At 43.6% G+C, this 21,117-nt stretch overlaps 1 protein-coding gene and 1 long non-coding RNA gene across 2 annotated transcripts; both read left to right on the top strand.

Moving 5' to 3' along the window:
- The first annotated feature begins 1,178 nt into the window (after positions 1–1,178).
- LOC111839791 (uncharacterized) lies at positions 1,179–2,554 on the top strand. The gene is made up of 3 exons (XR_002837192.2): positions 1,179–1,316; positions 1,723–1,894; positions 2,170–2,554. It is a non-coding gene; the product is annotated as an uncharacterized lncRNA (long non-coding RNA).
- A 3,613-nt stretch (positions 2,555–6,167) lies between these two features.
- LOC140578492 (uncharacterized) lies at positions 6,168–11,217 on the top strand. Its single transcript, XM_072699912.1, has 17 exons — positions 6,168–6,392; positions 6,483–6,687; positions 6,880–6,984; positions 7,094–7,287; positions 7,373–7,517; positions 7,629–8,285; positions 8,367–8,444; positions 8,549–8,634; positions 8,716–8,835; positions 8,911–8,958; positions 9,099–9,182; positions 9,283–9,348; positions 10,073–10,123; positions 10,213–10,257; positions 10,380–10,441; positions 10,724–10,775; positions 10,951–11,217. The coding sequence occupies exons 2-17, from the start codon at positions 6,651–6,653 to the stop codon at positions 11,215–11,217; spliced, it is 2,097 nt and encodes a 698-aa protein (XP_072556013.1). The 5' UTR covers positions 6,168–6,392; positions 6,483–6,650.
- The last annotated feature ends 9,900 nt before the right edge of the window (positions 11,218–21,117 follow it).

Genomic DNA, 21,117 nt, shown 5'->3' with positions numbered 1-21,117 from the left:
CAGGACTGGATCCTTACAGGGCAGCAAGGCAGCAGCCAGGACTGGAGCCCCGCCAGGTGGCGATGCAGCAGGGGCCTCCGAGGGTGGTGATGTGGCTGCTGGGACTGGAACCGGGGAAACTGGAACCAGAGGCATGGACGCAGAAGTCGGAACAGGCAGAGCGGGAACCTCTGGGGGCAGGTCAGGAACATCCAGGACAGGCTGGTCAGGAACAGGCAAAGTAGGAGTCACAGGAGCAGGTGCAGGAACCGCAGGGGGCGGAGCATCAACCGCCGGTGCAGGAACCGCAGGGGGCGGAGCAGGGGTTTGTGCCTTGGCAGTCGGAGTCGCCCGTTTAAGGATCTTGGGAACCCATGGTATAGCGTCTCCAACCGACCTGGCCCCTTTAAGAGCCAGGCGTGATCCCTGGAAGGGGTGAGCTGCCGGCGCTGGCAGCATTGCTGCGGCGATGTGGGCTTCAGGTTAGCTGAGGGAACCTCGGCGGGCTTGCGCGATGGGGCGGTGGTGACGTTAGGGCTGTACAATACTGGGTCCAGATTCAGAAGGGGCATCCTCCGACACCTGGCAGGGGAAACAGTGGAGATCTAGGTAACCCCTAGGAAGATCCCCGGCGGGTCTTCCTGCCTCTGGATACCCCGCCGTTTCTTCTTTCTCCCAGCTTTTGGTGAGCTCTAGGGTATTTCTAAAGCCGGGATAACTGACCGTAGAGTAGCCCACTGTCACCGTCCACCTGCTGCATCATCACTTCTGCTGCCCTTTCTTGAAGCCACCGGAGGTTTTTGCCAGGCAGGGACATCACTTCCAGGATATCCCAGCGTTTGTGTGCTACCCCTTGAGCCACGGGATCCCGGAACTCCCGGAGCTGGGTTAGCCAGTGAATTACCTCGTCGGGTAGTTCGAGGTACTCCTCTTCTGTGAGGTGGGATGCGTTCTTCTCACCGATATGAGGTGTCTTCATATGGAGGTCTGTCATTCTGTCATGACCAGGCTGGGTGCACTGAGCGGGGAAGCAGGAAAGGAATAGGTTGGATGGGGTAACACGGGATTTAATAGGGAATTGAAGCAATTCAATTCAATTCAATTTTATTTATATAGCGCATTATCACAACATTACATTGTCTCAATGCGCTTTACATTTCTGCCTCGTAAGGGAGAAGGGTCTGGCTGCAGACATCCACTGAGGCTCACGTCCACTGAGACGCAGGAAATCCACTGAGCGCCCGGAAATGACGTCACGCATAAAGTTTGGTGGATACTCACGAGCATTAGCAGCGCGTCCATTGTTTAGCAAGACATTGGCGAAGGAAAGTAGAACGGTAAGTTCAGTTTTAATTGTTTAAATATGTTCAGTTATTAGTTATTCAGGAAGGATGGGAACTTTGTTTGCTATGTTTAGAAGTGGAATGGTTTTTGTTCGTTATGTTTAGAACGGTTGAAATTGTTTTTTGTTCGCTATTGTTTGGCTGCTATAAAACACAATTCGTGCTTTTTGTGGTTGTTGCTACATTAAGTTAATAAAAACTTATTTTCATGCGTGGATTACTCTGATCAGTTGAATGGTGTTTTCATGCAACTGAAATACATATATACAGTAAATGTAAGTTAGCCAGACTCAAATCGCTGTGTTGCTTAATTGCATTCATGTACTCACACTCCTTCAAAAGCCCATAAATGCATACACAATCGTTTTCACGGTGTTTTGTTTTTCATTTTGACCAACAGATGCACAGGTCAATTTGGCGAAGGAATGCCGTGCCTCAGTTAGCAAGATGTGCTAACTGTTGCAATAGTTTCCATTGCCCTTTGTGCCCAGTAACGATGTTTAAACCGACAACGTTACTGCGAGCCCGGGTGCATTTAGATTCACACGCAAAGAATGGAATTTCATTCCAAGGTATGTAATCTGTAGGAATTTCTGGTTTGTAAAATCATATTAACATAACTAGATTTTCCTAAACTCTGGTGTATGAAGTAGATATGTTCTCAGAACAGTGTTTATTTAACTACATCTTACTAACATTTAGCATTCCTTGGTACCCATTTGTGTTGTACCATTTCATGCATCGTATGTTTTGATCTCCCTATTTAAGACCGACCTGCAAGTTATGTTGTATAAAAGTCTGTCAAACTGACAATGTATTCCTTTGTTAAATTAAATTCCTTCAACAGAATTCATAATAAATAGGTGCAACCTTGGCTGCAGGCATGCTGGCCATTACCACTGTCCCTTTTGCTCAAAGACAATTATTCGGAAAGATGCAACACTGGAGCATTTGAAAATTTGCCAAACAACCACATCAGATGCATCTTTACCCTCACCTATCAAGATCACAGAGTCAGCCACTTTGAAGGACTCTTCGCTACCCCCACCCCCCCCCTCTCAGGATCACGGAGCCACCCACCGTGGTAGACGCCTCACAACCCCCACCCCTCAGGATCACAAAGCCAACTACTTCAGAGCACGGGCACATCCCCTTTCAGCACTCTTCTCCATTTCCAACGGCACTTGAGAAGGTTAAATGCCCTCACTGTTCATGTACTCTTCTACAGAAGAACCTGGCAGTTCACATTTCCAGAAAACATCTAGATGTACAAATGGATGTGACTGCTGCTTCACATTTGCAGAGTGTTTGTGTAGATGAAGCTCTGGGCATATCTGCTGTACAAAGGAGCAAACATGGATTTTCTGTACCTGTACACGTTCAAAGGAAGGTTTGGGGCAAAAAACACTCTGTCATGTGTGACCTTGACATCTGCATCCAGTACCATCAGCTGGCTCAGAGAAGTGGGTTGATTTTTAGTCTTTGTGAACACATCCGTTCCCTTGATTATTGTTCTGGGACTGCAGCTGAGGAAATTCTGGATCCACTAATCCTGACTGAAATGGTTGAGCTCAAGCTTTTTAGTGAACAGAGGAAAAATGTTCTTTTGAAAAGACAGAAGATGGCTCTGCAGACTCATGTCCCATTTTCTGTGAAGGTCCCACTGACTTGGTCCTCGAAAAATGTATGCCTGTCCATCCATGAGCCTTCTAGAAAGCACTATAATCACATTGGCAGAGTCATTGTGACTTAAGAACATAAGAACATAAGAAATTTACAAACGAGAGGAGGCCATTCGGCCCATCAAGCTCGTTTGGGGAGAACTTAGCTAATAGCTCAGAGTTGTTAAAATCTTATCTAGCTCTGATTTAAAGGAACCCATAGTTTTAGCTTCCACTACAATAGCAGGAAGACTATTCCATACTCTGACTACACGCTGTGTAAAGAAGTGCTTCCTCAAATTTGTTTTAAAATGTTCTCCCGCTAATTTCCACTTATGGCCACGAGTTCTAGTATTTAGACTAATATTGAAATAGTCATTTGGCTGAACGGCATCCAGACCCGTTAGAATCTTATAGACCTGAATCATATCCCCCCTTATTCTCCTTTGCTCAAGGCTGAACAGATTCAGTTCCGCTAACCTCTCCTCGTAAGACATTCCTCTAAGACCAGGAATCATTCTCGTAGCTCTTTGTTGCACCTTTTCTAAGGCAGCAATGTCCTTCTTGAGGTATGGTGACCAAACCTGCACACAGTATTCTAGGTGGGGTCTTACCAAGGAATTATATAAGTGTAACATCACCTCCCTTGACTTAAACTCCACACATCTAGAGATATAACCCAACATTCTGTTCGCCTTTTTTATTGCTTCCCCACATTGGCGAGAGTGGGACATGGAAGCATCAACATACATACCGAGATCTTTCTCGTAATCAGCTACCTTTATTTCAGTGGAACCCATAAAATATCTGTACTGTATATTTCTGCTCCCTGCATGGATTGCCTTACATTTATCTGTGTTAAATTTCCTCTGCCAAGTATCAGCCCATTCGCTAATTAAATCCAGATCCCGTTGAAGCCTCTCTGCTGCTAGATTAGTATCTGCTACCCCGCCCACCTTAGTGTCGTCTGCAAATTTAACCAGTTTACTGTATGTATTCGTGTCAATATCATTAATGTAAATTAGGAACAATAGTGGTCCTAAAATTGAACCCTGCGGTACCCCACTATAAACGGAGGCCCACTGTGACATAGTGCCTCTAATAACTACTCGCTGCTTCCTATCAGTTAGCCAGTTTTTGATCCAAGCTGCCACAGTTCCTAAAATTCCTGCAGCTTTAAGCTTTAACAAGAGCCGTTTGTGGGGGACAACATCAAAGGCTTTCTGGAAATCTAAGTAAATCACATTATAGGCCTTTTTGTGATCAATTTCACTTGTAGCTTCCTCAAAGAACTCAAGCAGATTCGTTAAGCAGGATCTACCTCTCCTAAATCCATGTTGGCTATCCTTTATAATGTTATTTGCATCTAGGTAATCTACCATTTTCACTTGAATTATAGCTTCCATTATTTTTCCAGTAATGCTAGTTAAACTGATTGGCCTATAGTTTGCTGGATTACTTCTATCCCCTTTTTTGAATATGGGTGTTATATTAGCATGCTTCCAATCTGATGGTACCACACCCGCAGATAACGATTTCTGGAATATTAAAGTCAAAGGTTGGCTAATAATATCCCTCATCTCTTTCAAGACTAAAGGTAAGATGCCATCAGGCCCCTGCGATTTATTTATTTTGAGTTTAGCTAGGCTTAGTATCACATCAACCTCAGTTATACATATATTGGTCATAGACGATGCTGAATTCGTATTAATTGGTGGTAAGTTACTTGTGTTCTCTATTGTGAACACCCTTGAAAAATAATCATTAAACTCGTTTACCATATCAATTTCGTTATCAATTATAAGGCCCTTACTATCCTGCAAATTAGTGATTTCAGCTTTTAGTGCTCTCTTGGAGTTAAAATATTGGAAGAAACCTTTACTGTCATGCTTAGCCTCCAATGCAATTTTTCTTTCTACATCCCTCTTTGATAGCCTAATGTCATTTTCCAGTTGTGGAACAGAGCCCTTTTCCTCCTGACTTTATTCTTAATTTCCTTAGTAAACCACCTTGGTTGTCGTTTCCTAGATTTAGTTTTGCTGGAAACAGGTATGAAGTCCTCTTGCACTTGCAACAATGTGCTTTTGAAAAATTCCCATGCCTCTTCAACTGTTTTGCTATTTAACTCTGTCCAGTTTACAGTTTCTAATTTCCGTCTCATACCATTAAAGTTAGCCTTCTTAACATTGTATACTTTTAATTTAGACTTTGCTCTTCGGACACTAAAATTAACCTCGAATTTAACCATGTTATGATCACTACCGTACAATGGGTCTAAAACCTCTAATTTTCCAATCCTATCCTGGTTATTACAAAAAACGAGATCAAGAAGGGCTTCTCCCCTGGTAGGAGTATTAACAAACTGAGTAAAAAAACAATCCTGTACTAATTCCACCATCTCAAGTTCATTTACAGAAGAGCCAGAGACTGTGTCCCACTGTATCCCAGGTAAATTAAAATCACCCATAACCACCACATCATTTTTATTACTCATAATCCTGATGTCATCATATAATATTCTGCTTTCCTCTACAGCTACATTAGGTGCCCTATAACAAACTCCGACAATTAGGCCATTTGAATCTTTAGCATCAAGTTTGATCCATACAGCTTCTGAATTTTTATTTTTATCAGTGAGATCCCTTGCCTGCAAGTTTTCTTTTACGTATACTGCAACACCACCTCCCTTCTTGCCTATCCGGTCTCTACGGAACAACGTATAACCATCCATATTATATTCATCACCATCATTGTCACTCATCCATGTTTCAGTTATTCCTATAATAATGTTACAAACAATACATGGCACTATCCCTGTGCAAAACCAAGGAAGTCATGCATCCACAAATCCACAGCCAAATGGCATCTTTTTCAAACACAAAGGGACTTGTTTGCAGAAACGTCTGTTCCAAGTCAAGCACCTACAATGTTAAAACCTTGCACATTATATCCACCATTGAGCAACCTAGAGCAACTTCTTACATACATCTACAATTACAAGAAAATTCCATACGACCTTCCAGATGATGTGAAAGTTTTCAATCCCTCGCACCATTATTCTGGATTGCTTGTTCCAGCAGAGACCACATGTACCTTTTGTACTGGGCACCCCAGCCTTGGACAGCCAGTCCTCATAACAAACAAAGCCAAGATTGTTGGCATTGGTGGAGTTATTAAGTGTGATGTTTTTATAATTCAGCATGTTTTGTTTTTACCATGACACTTTGTATGATGTGTAACACATTGTGCTGTATCCCCTTGCCCCCCAGATGTGTCAACATACTTCAAGCAATGCTTGTTGTGCCAGAGGTTGTATCGCTATCAAGAGTGGAAGGCAGGACTACACAACTTTGATGACCACGTCATACTTACACTGGAGCTTTGCCTTTTTCTGAGGCACTCCCTGCAGGTATCTTATATTGTCTTTGGGTGTTTTTTTATTTCAAGTCAATCTTTGACTGTTATGTTTAATAGCCAAGTTTGATCTTTTGTCTTTCAGAATCACACTGCAGTTTCAAGAACTGTGAGATCCTTGGAGGCCCTGCGAAATGTTAGGTTTCCATCGAATGACACCATTTTGCATGGCTACTGTCATTTTGAAGCTCTTACTAGCCATGATTACACATATACATGTGTAAACTGTGGCTATTACCCTCCACTGGTTGTGATGGACCTCCATAAGAAGGGTGTATTTAGCATGGCTGGTAAGTAACCAGTAATTTGTCTTATACTAGAGATTCCAGTGAGGTTGTGTTGTTAATAAATTCATGCATGATGTTCTTCACAATCGCTTTCTGGATGTGTTGTAAAAATATGCTACTGTCAACATATTTACTGCAGTTTGATTTGCCCATAATTTACATTTTTAGTCTATTAAAGTTATTTTTCATTTACAGTCAGTGACCTTAAAGAACCTGCCAAGAATTTCAATGGAGAAGTGAACATTGAAGAATTCTGGGAGTCGATTAATATGGAAATGATAGCTCGTGCCTTCTTCCCAAGTAAGTGTGAAATATCTTTTCTTCTATCATTTAGGACTATAAGACCATATCATTTGTTTGTGTGTGTGTGTGTAGAAGGCCATTCATAGTTTTATTAATTTTATTCTAGGTCACGCAAGAAATCCTTATGCTGTTCATCCAAAATACGAATACTGGGCTCCTTGGATTGGCAGGCATACCCGAAAAGGCACATTTGTGTTAAACACTGAATTTGAAAAAGTTTCAACAACTCAGACAAGTTCAGAGGCTCAACTCACTATGGTGACAGAGGAGCGCCTTTTGGATGAGTTGAGAAAGCAGAAGGTAAAATTACAAAATCACCTGAAAAGCATGTCAGCATTTCGCCTGAAAGTTGAATGAATGTGAGACTTGAATATTTGTTTTGTAGGTTGGCACTGTGCGTAAATTATGCATGCCGGCATGCCGGATTGACTCAAGGGGATCCCGTGATGACCTTATTTTAAGATTGCACAAAGAAATGGCAAGCAGGCATGCATACGATAAGATCTTCCAGAAGATCTGGGGTGCTTCAGGTGAGAATTTTGCTGATGTATATGCACTATATGGCATGTACAGTACTGGTAATGAGTAAAAAGTGTGTTTGCCTTTGCTTATGGTCCTATTCCTCTTGGTGTTTCTAATAGGTGGCTGGTGTGTGATCATGTGCCCTCATGGAGTAGTGTATTCTCTGAAGTTTAATTTACGAGCAGAGAGCCCAAGGGACTTCACCGATCTTCTTATGTCTTGGAAGCACATTCCCAACATTTGTGTGTATGACTTTGCTCGAGGGTTGGCTACTCATGCCAATCTGAGATTCCCCAACATAATCCCCTTCAGGCCAAATGAAGGGAGACTCATTGAGCCAACTCCAGAAAACATACATGCTGCTCAGAGTGGAAGACTTCAGGTGTCACTTCCTTGGCTTATCACAAAGACTCAAAGTACAGACCCTGATGCCCATCCCATAACAGGATCTACGTGCCATTTCGTTTTGTATGACCGACTTCATGAAGCCAACACAAAGGATAAGCGAGATGTCCTGCGGAGGATCGATCTTGTTCCTGAGCTCCAGGGATTGGTTAATACTCAAGTGGCTGAGCAGATGTTTTCCACCATGCGGAAGAACAATTATTTCCTTAACAACATGGCCTCTTCCACCCATGTGTTCATGATGAGGAATATAATTCATATTAGAAACAACAGCACAAACCAGAGCTTCTTGGAGGGACAGCTAAAAAGTGGATTATTGGAACGGCAATTTACCAACATTGGTTTCAATGACCTTGGTCAAGCTGTGTTAAGTAAGGAACTACACTTTAAAAAACTAAAATTTGCTCTCAAATGCTGAACAGGAAGTTTTATTTATGTATTGTATTTCACAGCACAAACTCTGGGCACTGAAATCTCAGATGTAGAGCCAAGAGCAGGTGACATGGAGGAGGTTCCCTCATATAGTTCTGGTAGGAAACTAGACGGTCATTTAAAGTTTATTCTATTGTTCTTCTAGCAAGTAAGTTGTCATTTTGATGGAATCTAATGTCACATGCTTGATTATAAACTACAGTTGAACCACAAGGTGCCAGTGGAGCTGTTGGACAGCCCACAGCTGCTATTTGGGACAGGGAGACGACAAAGGATGAAGAAACCATGGTATGTATTATACCTATAATATTTGTTTCAATTTAAATGTAAAGGATGTATATATAATGCTTGCTTATTCTATTTTGTCAGCTGGCTTATATTCTGGACTCCAAAAGAAGCCTCAGTGAGCCTTTATGCCAGATTGAGTCTACTGTCCTGCAAAGAAGAGATTTCCTGACCCTTGGCTTGCCAGAGGAGTTGGAGGCAACAGTATGTGGGCTGTAATATTGTGTTTGTCAGCAGTGACCATGGAACATTATGACATGTCAAGCATTTATATTTTAGGTTGCCAACTGCTGCATGAAGATTATTGTCCAGGTGGCAGCACAAAGGGTATTTTAATGACTGTTTATTGATCTGTTTTGACTGAACACACTGGAAGTGCATTCACAATACTAGCTACTATAAATACATTGGAATGCTTAATAGTTCACCAGTTTCCATGTACATAAAACATTTTATCTTATTTATAGGACAGATGTGTCTTGGCAGTTGATGCTTATGTGGTTGTCACCTGGTTACCTCCATACAATCAAGACCCATTTCTGTCTTTCCCAGTAAGTGAACACTTTATAATACTGTGTGTATGACACATTTGTATCGGGATAAGTGTGTACCTTGTTTTGATAGTAATTACATTGTATACTCCACCTACAGGTGGATGTGGCATCGAAGGACCTTATCATAATTCCATCCTGGCAGCCAGGCCATTGGACACTTTGTGTGAGTACAGAATTGTGCATCCTTTTTTTTGGTTTGTGTTTTCCTTGACTGGTTTCCATTTATATGTTCATTTTCTGCATTGTACCTGAAAGTTTTGATGTCTCCATTCTGTATCTGCACCATATCTATGCATTGACCTATTATTTTGCTGTGCATGAAATGAAATTCACAGGTAATGAATCCCAAACAGCGATTCATTCGCTTTCTTGACTCGACAAACCTTCATGGGTTTGGAGATGGCCGTTATGTCGATTTATACAGGTTGTTCAACTGCAAAGTTCCTGCGCAGCTGCGCATCCGTGTTCACTTCCTTTGCCTTATTGATACTAAATGTTCCACATTGGTTCAAACCATTCATAAATAATGAATAATTGGACCGACACAATACCAGAAAAACTTGGTGTACTACCATTGTTAAGTCAATGTGGAACATTTTTCTGCGGTTGCAGACCAGGACTGTGTGTGTGTGTGCATGTGCATGTGACAGAAGGTGTTCCATGTGTCCATTAATTCTTGCATAAAGTTTTAATCTTGCTTGCATGATAAGCTGTAGTCATAATTCCGCTGACAATTCCAAATTTCTAATTGTAGCAAACTGGCAAACCAAATTGCCACAGGAGACTGGAAGCTACTGAAAAACATGGTAAAGTGGATTTCAGCATTTTCTATTGCTACATTTCTATTGGAAACAACTGTCCTTAGTATCATGCATTGTATTTTGCAGGATGTTCCAAAACAGATTGGATCTGTGGACTGTGGTGTGTTCATGTTGATGGTGAGAAGGACCACCTTGAATTGTCGGGTGTAACACTTGTGATATACTTTTCAATTGATGTTTTTACCCCGCTCCCTCCCTTTTGTCAGTATGCACTCTGCATGGCCTTGGGGGAACCATTCCACTTTACTGCTGTAAGTACATCATTAAGAAGATATTCTTTGCGACGCTGTAGAATGTTGCATAGTTATCTATACGAGAAGAAGGTGCCCTTTCTAACATTCTGAATGCATGGTTTTTGTCTTTTTATATTCAGTCTAACATGCAAAGGATAAGGAAATGGTGGTGCCTAACTCTGATGAACAGTGGTCTGGAAAAGTATGTATGGAAAGCATCGTGTTTTACATTGAGATGCATTCAGATACAGAATCAAGTGCCCTTTCTTTGAAGTGAAGGAGGTTTCTGTCAGATATAGAATACCGGGTAAAGCTCAGCAGGGAGGTTTTTTAAGGTGATATTCCATTAATTCATCAGTGGTAGTGCATTCAGCTAATGGAGAGGTTTTGCATATATGGGTATTAATAACACCATTGATGATACATTGAGATATTGAAACATTATGTCTTGGTAGTGTAAATGATGTGTACTTGTACTACTCAGACATGGACTGAGGAAGACTGAGGAAGCTTCACACTTGGAACCTCTCTCGAGGGTGAGCACTCCTGCTGTTCTCAGACCTGGTCGGCAAGCTGTAACTGACTGCTCTACAAAGTGTAATAGTGGTGTGTGTGTGTGTCCCTAATTTTTCTTAGGTGGTTTCCTGTTGATTACCAGCTGCACCTGATTAACTTATTCGATCCCTGATATTCAATTCCAATGTCATATAGGAGTCGCGCATCATGAGGGACCTCTGCAGTGCCGTGTGCTGGGTTCATAAGAATCACTTCCTCTTCCGTGGAGAGGTGACCGAACCTGTTGTTCTTCAGATGGAAGCTGAGGATCAGCGGGAAGCACTAAGGGAGGTCCTGGAGGGTCAGAGTGACAACAGGAATGACCCATTCATGTTTATTTTGAATAATAAGGAGGACATGGAAACCTTGCTCTCCAATTGCGTTGATAGGATGGGTCTTAAAATTCATGCCATGTTTACATAAGGAAAAATTTGTATTCTTTTTATTCTGTTCCATATACTTTTTTTTTTGCACGTTTGTTCAAATTTATACATCAATATACTACAAATAAAATGTTTGCCAAATTATCTATGTATAGTGATTTATTTATGTAGGACGTACATTATCTTCGAATAACAGAAGTATGGAGAAAAGCTCTGCGAGAAGCATAATTCTGCAGTCTTTAAGGCTTCAATATAATACTAAAAATCTGGTCACCATTGACAGTCACAATCAGGACTACAGGTGATAAAATTTAATAAAATTGTGTACTTATCAAATTGTAAGTTATGCAATTCTTAATTATAAGTACAAACTACTTTTATAAATGTATAATTCAAATGTGATAAGCACAAACTATTTTTAAAATAATCTATGATTTAGTAATACAGGTGGTCCCTCGTTAATCGCGGGAGTTACATTCTAAAAATAACCCGCAATAGGCGAAATCCGCGAAATAGCATTCTTTAGAAATAGAATATTTTCGTAGTTAGAGCATTGGAAACCTGTTTACGACCTTCTAAATACGGTTTTTAACAATATTAGAGCCCTCTAGACATGGAATAACACCCTTTAGTCACCAATAGTTTATGACTGCTGGATAGGGAAGCAGGAACGGGGACACGAGGAGTCAGGATTGAAGGATTGAAGGGTTTATTTGGAATCACTCCAAATGCGGGACAGGAACATGTAACATCAAAACGTCAACGACAGACCTGGGGTTATAGACACTGACAGAAACAGAATCAAATTGACAGAAAACAACTGGTCACAATCAGGGTTGCATATGTGGTTAATAAGGGGGCGTGGCACACAAGAGGATCGGACAGGTAGGTCATGAAAATTACACAAAATATTAGAAAAAATAGAAAATAAATATTAAACATTATAATTGTTATTATTATACATCTAATTACGAAGAGCAAAGATGCTTCCGATGCGTAGCGATGTATCATTTTCATTGTCTCTTTCAACTTTTTAATCAATAGACAAAAAACCGCGATGGAGTGAAGCCGCGAAAGTCGAAGCGCGAAGTGGCGAGGGACGACTGTATATGCATACAAACAAGTGATAACTGCGAACCATTTTTAAATGAACTAAAAGTAGAATGTATCATAGAAGATATCTATGGCTGCGTCTCAGTGGATTAATGATGTCACTTCCTGCGTCAGTGGACGTGATGTCACTTCCTGCGTCTCAGTGGACGTGAGTCTCAGTGGATCTGCAGCCAGACTCTATTGTCGTAAGGACCCCCCATTGAGTAAGCCAAAGGCAACGGTGGCAAGGAAAAACTCCCTAAGAGGAAGAAACCTTGGGAGGAACCAGACCCAAAGGGGGAGCCCATCCTCCAGGGGCCGGCAGATGAGTCAAACAAACAAGATGAAATGACTAAGCTAATACAGGGGTTGAAATATATGTCTCAATGCAGCGGCCGACCGGTGCAGGCACGTGGTGCTTGATGCACGATGGCAGGATTAATAGAGGCACAGCCGCAGGGAAGGATGGCGAGGCATCGTGTTGAGCCAAGGGCAGGCAGGTTGGAGGGTAGTTGCCGGTGGTGGAGGTAATTGTCTTGTAGGCAGCAGAGGCATAAATTCTTCAACGACATTGTGCTCCAGGGAGCACACCCCAGAAGGGGTGAGGGAGGAAGTAAGAAAAAATTGTGTATTAGTCACAGTTGAGGAAACCAGAGGCAGTGCAAGCAAACTGATCGAGTGCAATATTCGTCTAGGCTCCGGCAGATCTGGGTATAGCAGCATGAGAAAGAGGGAGAGACAGGCGGGAACACAGGCATGGGGACTCCCTGAACATCAGCACTCTAGTGTAGAGCTAGAGTGACAGCACTGACGCCTCAGTTTATCCAAAGCCAATGACACCGATCCCCACCCAGCTCATCACCTCATACTGTTAGTCTGACTGGGAGTGAGGGACTAGCTGGAACCAGAACTAGGTTTCCTATACGCTAAACTATACAAGTGCGTTTTTAATCTAGACTTGAAAAGCGAGAGTGTGCCTGAATCCCGCACATCCGCCGGGAGACCATTCCACAGCTGCGGAGCTCTGTAGGAGAATGCTCTGCAGCCTGCCGTAGCCCTGTCTACTTTAGGAACTAATAGATATCCTGCTCCTTGTGAACGAAGCAGGCGAGAAGGGGTGTAAGGGACCAGAAGATCATTGAGATATTGTGGTGCAAGGCCATTCAGAGTTTTGTAGGTCAATAGCAATAATTTGTAATCAATCCTAAACTTGACCGGTAGCCAGTGCAGGGAAGACAGGATAGGGCTAATGTGATCAAATTTTTTAGTTTTTGTGAGAACTCTGGCAGCTGCATTTTGTACTAACTGAAGTTTATGTAGGGATCCAGATGGACAACCCGAAAGGAGGGCATTGCAGTAGTCCAATCTAGAAGTTATAAAGGCATGTATTAGTTTTTCTGCATCTTGAAAGGAAAGCATCTTCCGAAGCTTGGCTAAGTTCCGTAGATGGTAAAATGCCGTACTGGTAATGCTATTTATGTGAGCACTGAAGCAGAGGTCAGAGTCTACCAGGACACCAAGATTTCTGATCACTGTTTTAAATTGAGTAGGGAGGCCGCTAGGGTTGGGGTTTACAAACTTATTGAGGGCCTCCTTAGGACCGATTAAAAGAACCTCAGTTTTTTCAGTATTTAACATGAGGAAATTCCTTGCCATCCAACTTCTAAAGAAGAGAGCTGGGATGCGTCACTAGGTTTGACAGATAGATACAATTGTGTATCATCAGCATAACAATGAAAATTAACACTGTAATTTCTAATTATGTTACCAAGCGGTAGCATATATAGATTGAACAGTAGTGGGCCCAACACTGATCCCTGCGGGACACCATATCTTACTTTAGTGGCTATGGATGACTCATTGTTTACATGGACAAACTGGTAACGATCAGTTAAATACGAACAAAACCACAGTAGTGCTGTCCCTTTAATGCCAATCAATGTTTCCAGCCGGTCCAAAAGAATATTATGGTCTACAGTATCGAATGCTGCAGTTAGATCCAGTAAGAATAATAGCGATATACAGCCACGGTCGGAAGCCATAAGCAAGTCGTTTATCACTTTGACTAAGGCCGTTTCTGTGCTATGATTGGGTCTGAAACCAGACTGATATAGCTCGTTAGCATTATTATCTTGGAGAAAGGAAGACAGCTGGTGAGTGTAGGATCACACATGCACATATCACAGGGCCTAAATTCCAGGTGGCCTGAGACAAGGCCGAGCCTGGTACGAGAGGCACCAAAGGGGGGTTACACACACACACAGATAACCAGGGAGGCTAGCACTCCAACTTTTATTGCCCAAAGATTTAGGGACCTACAGACAAGCAGAGTGGACTTCACGGACAGGGGTCCCTCGACTTGGCACCCAACCCCCTCCACATACACTCTGCCTTACATCTCACTCACCCAACAGACGAACACCCTAAAGGAAATTTCATTTAAGTTTGGCTTTTGTATACCCTGTATATTGATTTACTCACGACTACTAGTCTCAATATACAGATACGTTATGTTTGTATGTGTGCTAGAGAGTCTTCTGTGTTAGAAACCCCCAACATTCCTTTGTGGTCCTTATCTGATCTTGGTGGACAGTCACCAAGTTTCTTTGTTTCTACCATGCTATGTTAAAAGAACTGAATTAAGGTGTATCTTATCCATTCTGGAGAAGATGAATTGGCACAAGCCACACCAAACAAAATATGTTGTTTCCAGATGTGCAACTTATATTGATATTACCACAAACTAACGGCCACGCCAATCTATGGATAAGATGTGCTGTTTGTAATAGGAATATTCGATGTAATATCCGCACAAAGTGTAACATCTGTTGAGGTGCAACCCAAAACCCCTGTATCCTATACTGATATGAATCAGTCACATAGATACAATAATTAATTGTTTAATCAATTAATGCAGATGGTATGAGGTATGTACCTGTGAAGCTGATATGGCATGTTTGGTATCAAACTGATTGTTAATCACCCCTGATTCCAAATCTGGTCAGTGATTACCATAAAAGTGGATGTATCAAAAGTTATAACAGCTTAATGAAAATCATCAGTAAAGGTAGAATCTGGCGGGCCATAAATCCCAAAAGGACTGATACAGACCCCCTTCCGAAAGCCCGCCAAATGGATGGCCAGCCATTGGGCCAGGAGTCGAATTCCTGGTCATCCCTATTCATGGACTTTACAGCATAAAAATCCTGGCACCTCAGAACAAAGGCGAGCAGAACAACCGCCAACCAGCGCAGAGAACAACCAGCCAGCGCAGAGAATAACCATCAGCCCGAAGGAGAACATCAGCCCGGGAGGAGAGAAGCCCACAAGAAACCCTCCGGTGAAGGCCCAGCTGAACAGAGAACAGCACCCAAGACAAAGCTTCACCAGGAGAGAGAATCTAAAGGGACTCCACTCCACTGCTCCAAACGCCGCGCCTTCCTGAGTGCCATCAGCTCAGCAACTCTGCCATCAACTGCCAAGACCCCCCTCCCCCCCCACTCTTCAACCAAGTAAACCAACTTCCTTTCATTCTAACAACTTAAGCTGTTCTGTTAACCTGCTATAAGACTTTAGGGTCGTGTTCCACAAACTGTGCTTGCTTTGCAGAACAGTATTTCCCATTTAAGGTTACTCATTTAAATCCGGTCATTGCATTTTCATAATTACATTGTTTGTTTTATTCCGTTATTTCGTGTTTGTTGTTTGTGTTAGGTGTAATGTCTGTCTTATGTTAGTTGTAGTGTTAGCTAGGAATAAATGCATGTCTTTTACACAACTTTAGCCTCCGTCATTGTGTGTCTCATAGTAAGTTCCTGCCATTGTGCGATCTTGCTACACGCTCTGAACCTCGAACTCGCCTGAAACATCGCGAGACTCTCTCTCATTGGCCGTGAGGGGAGCTTCGCTACCAATCGTGTACATTACCTGGTGATGCAGCTCGCTGGACGAGCCTTCTAACCCAGGTTACTAAGCGATACTGGTAATTAGTGAATCCCATTTAAGTCTCACATTAACAGACTCACAGGGATACCGCAATTGAGTTTGGAGGAGCCGACCATTCGGCATAACAATTGATTAATAATCAGCATTAAATAATAATTAATTAAGCTTTAATTAATTCAAACATATTGGTGGAGAATATTAAAATTTATTTGAGCTATTAATTCCTACATTTAATGGTGGAAGAACGCGGGCACAAGGTTCAAACTTTTTGTGAGCACACAATTTAAACTTTTTATGACCGAACGTGCAGTTGAATAAGCGCTACTGTGAACAGGTTGCAAAGTTGAGGATTAATTGCACTCACGGCAGTCCGAAGGCATTTAAGCGGGATTATACGGGCTTATTATTTTTATTTCTATTATTAGTAGTTATTTTCTTTTGTTTTATTTTCGGTTATTTTATTTTAGGTTTCATTCGTTTTAAACTGCAGTAAATTTAAACCCTATATCTGACGAGATTCTCAGGTATAGCGCGTTGTTTCCAGGACGATTCGGACGAGTTTCTCCGTTTCTATAAATCCTGGCAGAGATCTCTCTCTCTATTAGCGAACAGGAATTCTTGTTAAGAGGATCTAACCTGAATTCTGTTGCGTTTGTACTCCCTGAGATAAGACCGATAGCTTAGCTACCTATCAGGATCTTTCTCGTATGTGTGTGCCTGCTTTAGACAAAGCAAGTTTAACACCACTTTGCGCTGTGAGCCAAGTGTGTGTGTTATTTAGAATTTGGGAGTCTCCAGTGCTTGAGACCCGCCGTGGTTAAGCACCATTTGCGACGAGATATAGTGCACTCGCTATTTAGATCTGTCGCCGTAACGCGAGCGCTGTCTCGCTTCAGCAATTGTTTTAAGGGGTTTTAAACTGCGCAAGACACAGAAGTTAGCCGCAAGCGGCATGTGCATACATTGAAAGTGTATGTCACTCATCTAGCGTCGGCAACCGCCTAGCAACCGTCTTGGTTACGAGTGCAGTCAGCGAACGCCACTCTAACCACTTAAAGGTCAGAGCCCTGAAGGCCTGCCTGACGCCATTTGTTTTTTTCTCCTGGGTCACCAGTGACCCAACCCCTTAGGCTCACGTACCTGGGACCCCCCCCCCCACAAAGGGAGCAACGTCCCATTGAGCCTCTAGTGGTCAGGCATAGAACTACCACTCCATTTCAAAAATGCGCCTCTAGTGGTCAGGCATAGAACTACCACTCCATTTCAAAAGTGTGCCTCTAGTGGTCAGGCATTGGACTACCACTCCATTTCGAAATTGCGCCTCTAGTGGTTAGGCATAGAACTACCACTCCATTTCGAAATTGCGTCTCTAGTGGTCAGCCATAGTAGTGTAACAACATCTGAGTTGGGTCTCTAGTGGTCAACACCGGTAATACCAACACACATAATTGGACACACAGGTTCTTGCCTGAAAGCAGGAATCAACTTCACAGACCAAATCAATTAGATCACAACACATTAACATCTAATTAGGTTATTGCTGCATAACTAATTGATGTTTACAATTAAACAATAAGAAACAATTAATTTGGTTTGATTTCTGTTTTACCTTTTTGATTTATTTTAGGTTTTATTTCATTTTATGCTTTCATTCACTCTCTCTCCCCCAACAAGGAGACTTGCATAGAAGTTCAACCATTATTAATAACAGTAAACCAGTTACACATCAGGGAGGCATTGAGGTTTTGGACGTGATCAGTTGAGCTTTTCCTGTGCTGAGTGCTTACCATTCGCTCTCTGTTGGTTGAGCTTACCTGTAGCTCTGCTGTCACTGCTTACGATCGTACAGTTTGTCAGAACCGAAGGGGAGTTCTCAGCAATTGGATGCCCAAAAGCGCGCCAGCCCGGCTGCACCCGCTGACTCATTAAGGGCAAGGTTGGCAGGTATCTCGGGAGGTCATTACAAGTTTGAGCAGGACCTCGTCTAGGGCGAAGTTCAGGAGAACAGCCCTAGCTTGGACTCTCAATCAGTTGGGTGACACCCGAGTGCCGTTGCGCCGTCTCTTGTTCGAGTCAGGGCCAAAAGTGCGCCCGATAAGCTGAGCCCCACCTGGGTTGTTTCAGTTGTGCGTACAGAACACCCCCTTCCAAGTTGACATTGCTGGGGATCGGGGGAGTGGGAGCTGGACTTGGGCCTGCTTGGCTGGGATTGAGTTTGTGGGACGTGCCCTACTCAGGAGGGACATCTGACAGCGTTCAAGCCTCTCTAACTGCATGACTAGCTTAACACCGCAACACCTCATATAGGGACACATAAAGCAGAACCTGCTAGTGATCCCCCTTCTGGTCAAAGCGGAGTTGTACAACAGGGATAATCTGATCTGCAACAGCAAGCTACGTTTGAATGCAGTCCCATTGGTTTGAAGCTGTTATTTCTCATTTCCTGTTCCCAACTTCTCCTGTGGTCTTCTGACACTGTCAATAGCCACAGATCTGCAATTTCCAGGATAAGGCTTTATCATTTCCCCCTTACTAGGGCATCTCTCAGGCCCTAGAGTAACTCACACTGTTCTAACTTGCAACAACTTCTCCCAGGGAACAATTTTTGTTGTTTATTTTGTCGTGGGTAACTATTCCCGTGGTTCACTACACCCTTCCAGTTACCCATTGACAGGCCCCAGTTCTACTTTATTTTATTTTGTTGGTTTTATTTGTTCGCCCAGATTTAGGTGTTAGGCCTCCCACCTAGGCAACAGCCAGCCTGAGTATAACAGATATCTGCGGCCACCCTCCTGTTGACCGAGTCACAATGACCCACATGGAAAGCCCACTGGACCAGTGGAAAGATTTTGGTATCTGGTCTGAAGATGTGACTCCCAACTTTCCGCCCGGTCATGTCGATCTCACATGGTCCAAAGAAGCTGACCAAATTGAGGACGACATTGCCGAACTTATGGACATGCCACCCACTCAGAAATGCGGGAGTAAAGAGCTAACCAAAATACTCGGCTCCCTCGCACACAAACTACTAGCCAGGCTGAAGATGAATGAAGAGGGAACGTCCCGTCTCCAGCAAAGGGTGCAAGCACTCCAACAGCAGGAGGAAAACACCCAACGACTACTGGCAGAGGCACAGAGAGATGCTGCCCAGGCCCAGCATCACATTGGGAATCTGGAGCAAGAACTCCAAAAGAGAAGCTCTCCACCCCATGAGGAGGAGGAGACGGAAGAAGGTGAGATGCCTCACACCAGCAAAAAGCTTCAACATGCCCTGGAAGAGCTCAGAGCTGAAGCTGACCAGCAAAAACAGCAAGCCAGAGCCACCAGAGAAAACCTTGAAGCCAGACTGGACCAGGCCGACACCCTGCTGGACAGAGCCCACGCGGAGCTCAAGAAAAAGGATGGTCGGATCCAGGCCCTGGAAAACCATCTGGACGAGGCACAGAGATGTCTGCACAAGATGAATCACCAACTGATCAGCTCCCAGGAACAGCTCACCGATGCCAGAACGAAACATTGGGCTAACACAGAAGAGATTGACCAGCTGAGACGGGGACTGAAGCAAGCATATGAGGTGAAGTCAGAATTTGGAACATCCTACGATTCAGTGATGGCACCGACTTCCTCTCCAACAATGCTGTCTCCCCCAAGGCACTCAGACCGCGCTCAAGGGACCTCTCGTTGGGACAAGGTACCGCCTTGCCCAACACCGGACCTTGAGGAACCAATCGCCTGGAAGGTCTCTCTCAGAGAAGACACCACGGATGGAACAGGCCTACCAAAGCGAACGTTACACCAGCACCGGGCTACCACAAAGGAGCTTGATAAAGTAGCTCGGAATATCAACACGTTCACCCCGAATCCCAGAGGAGGCCACGACATTCATGCCTACCTCCAAGACATTGACTTCCACCTCCAAAGACTGGACAATGTGACCAATGAGGACAGAGTCTACCTCATCAGGATCACATCTAGCCTGGAGGTCCGCAGCTTCCTGGATCGACAGCCCAGTCGAATCAAGGCCGACTCCAAGCTGCTACACAAAGCCCTGATTCGAGAGTTCGCTGATCCTGAGTCAGAACAAGGTATCGCCGTTGCCTTCGATGTTAAACAGAGCAGACAAGAAGCTCCCCAAGCCTACTACAATCGCCTTCGTCGGGCATATTTTGGGTCCAGAAATGAGCCAGACATGGAAGAAGATGCGAACTTCAAGGCTCTCTTCCTTCGGAACCTCCACCCAACCATTAACCACTACCTGGGGCTCATGGCTTGTCCCCGTACCATGACAAGTCAACAACTGCGAGACCTGGCGATCAAGGCGTACCACAAACAAAGAGCAGCAGCTGAGAAGGCAACCAAGGCTCCGGCAGTGCTGAACCTTAGCACTACAGATCCCAACCTAGCGTTGGAAGGTGGCCACCCTCCTCATCAAACACCAATCCATGACCGAGGTTGGAGAGCAGCAAGCCACAGTGAGCGTTACCCTGGTGTGCCCCCACAGAAGTCAAAGACTCAGCCAGACTGGTGGGAGACATGGCGCTATCCTAACAAGGGTAAGCTAAGACCAATGGAGCGATGGAACAAGCGGAGAGACCGACAGGGAAACCAGTTTCCTAAGCCAAGCTCTCCCCCAAGTTCCCGACGGAATCCACCACAGAACTGGCAAGACAGAAGGAGAGGTTACGATCCAGACTCGAGGCCTGGACAAACCAAGGAAGAAGAGGAGTCTAATCTACTACAGTTGCTGCGTGATTTCTTTACTCAGCATCCCCTCAAGGGTCAAGAGGACTTTCGGAAGAAAGATCCAAAATGACTAGGACGGATGTACAAATCACGCAGGACCCCACAACCCTCACCTGAACCCACACCAGACAATGCCTACAAACTCCCTCAGAGGTCAGCC

Source organism: Paramormyrops kingsleyae, chromosome 1, assembly GCF_048594095.1.
Source record: "Paramormyrops kingsleyae isolate MSU_618 chromosome 1, PKINGS_0.4, whole genome shotgun sequence".
NCBI lineage: Eukaryota > Metazoa > Chordata > Actinopteri > Osteoglossiformes > Mormyridae > Paramormyrops > Paramormyrops kingsleyae.
This window is presented reverse-complemented; position numbering and strand designations above follow the sequence as displayed.

Excerpts from the sequence above, each read along its gene's own strand:
- LOC140578492 (XM_072699912.1), top strand. The coding sequence starts at position 6,651 with ATGGACCTCCATAAGAAGGGTGTATTTAGCATGGCTG. Across the intron at positions 10,258-10,379 it reads AACCATTCCACTTTACTGCT|TCTAACATGCAAAGGATAAG; the intron begins GTAAGTACATCA and ends TTTTATATTCAG. Across the intron at positions 10,442-10,723 it reads ATGAACAGTGGTCTGGAAAA|ACATGGACTGAGGAAGACTG; the intron begins GTATGTATGGAA and ends TGTACTACTCAG.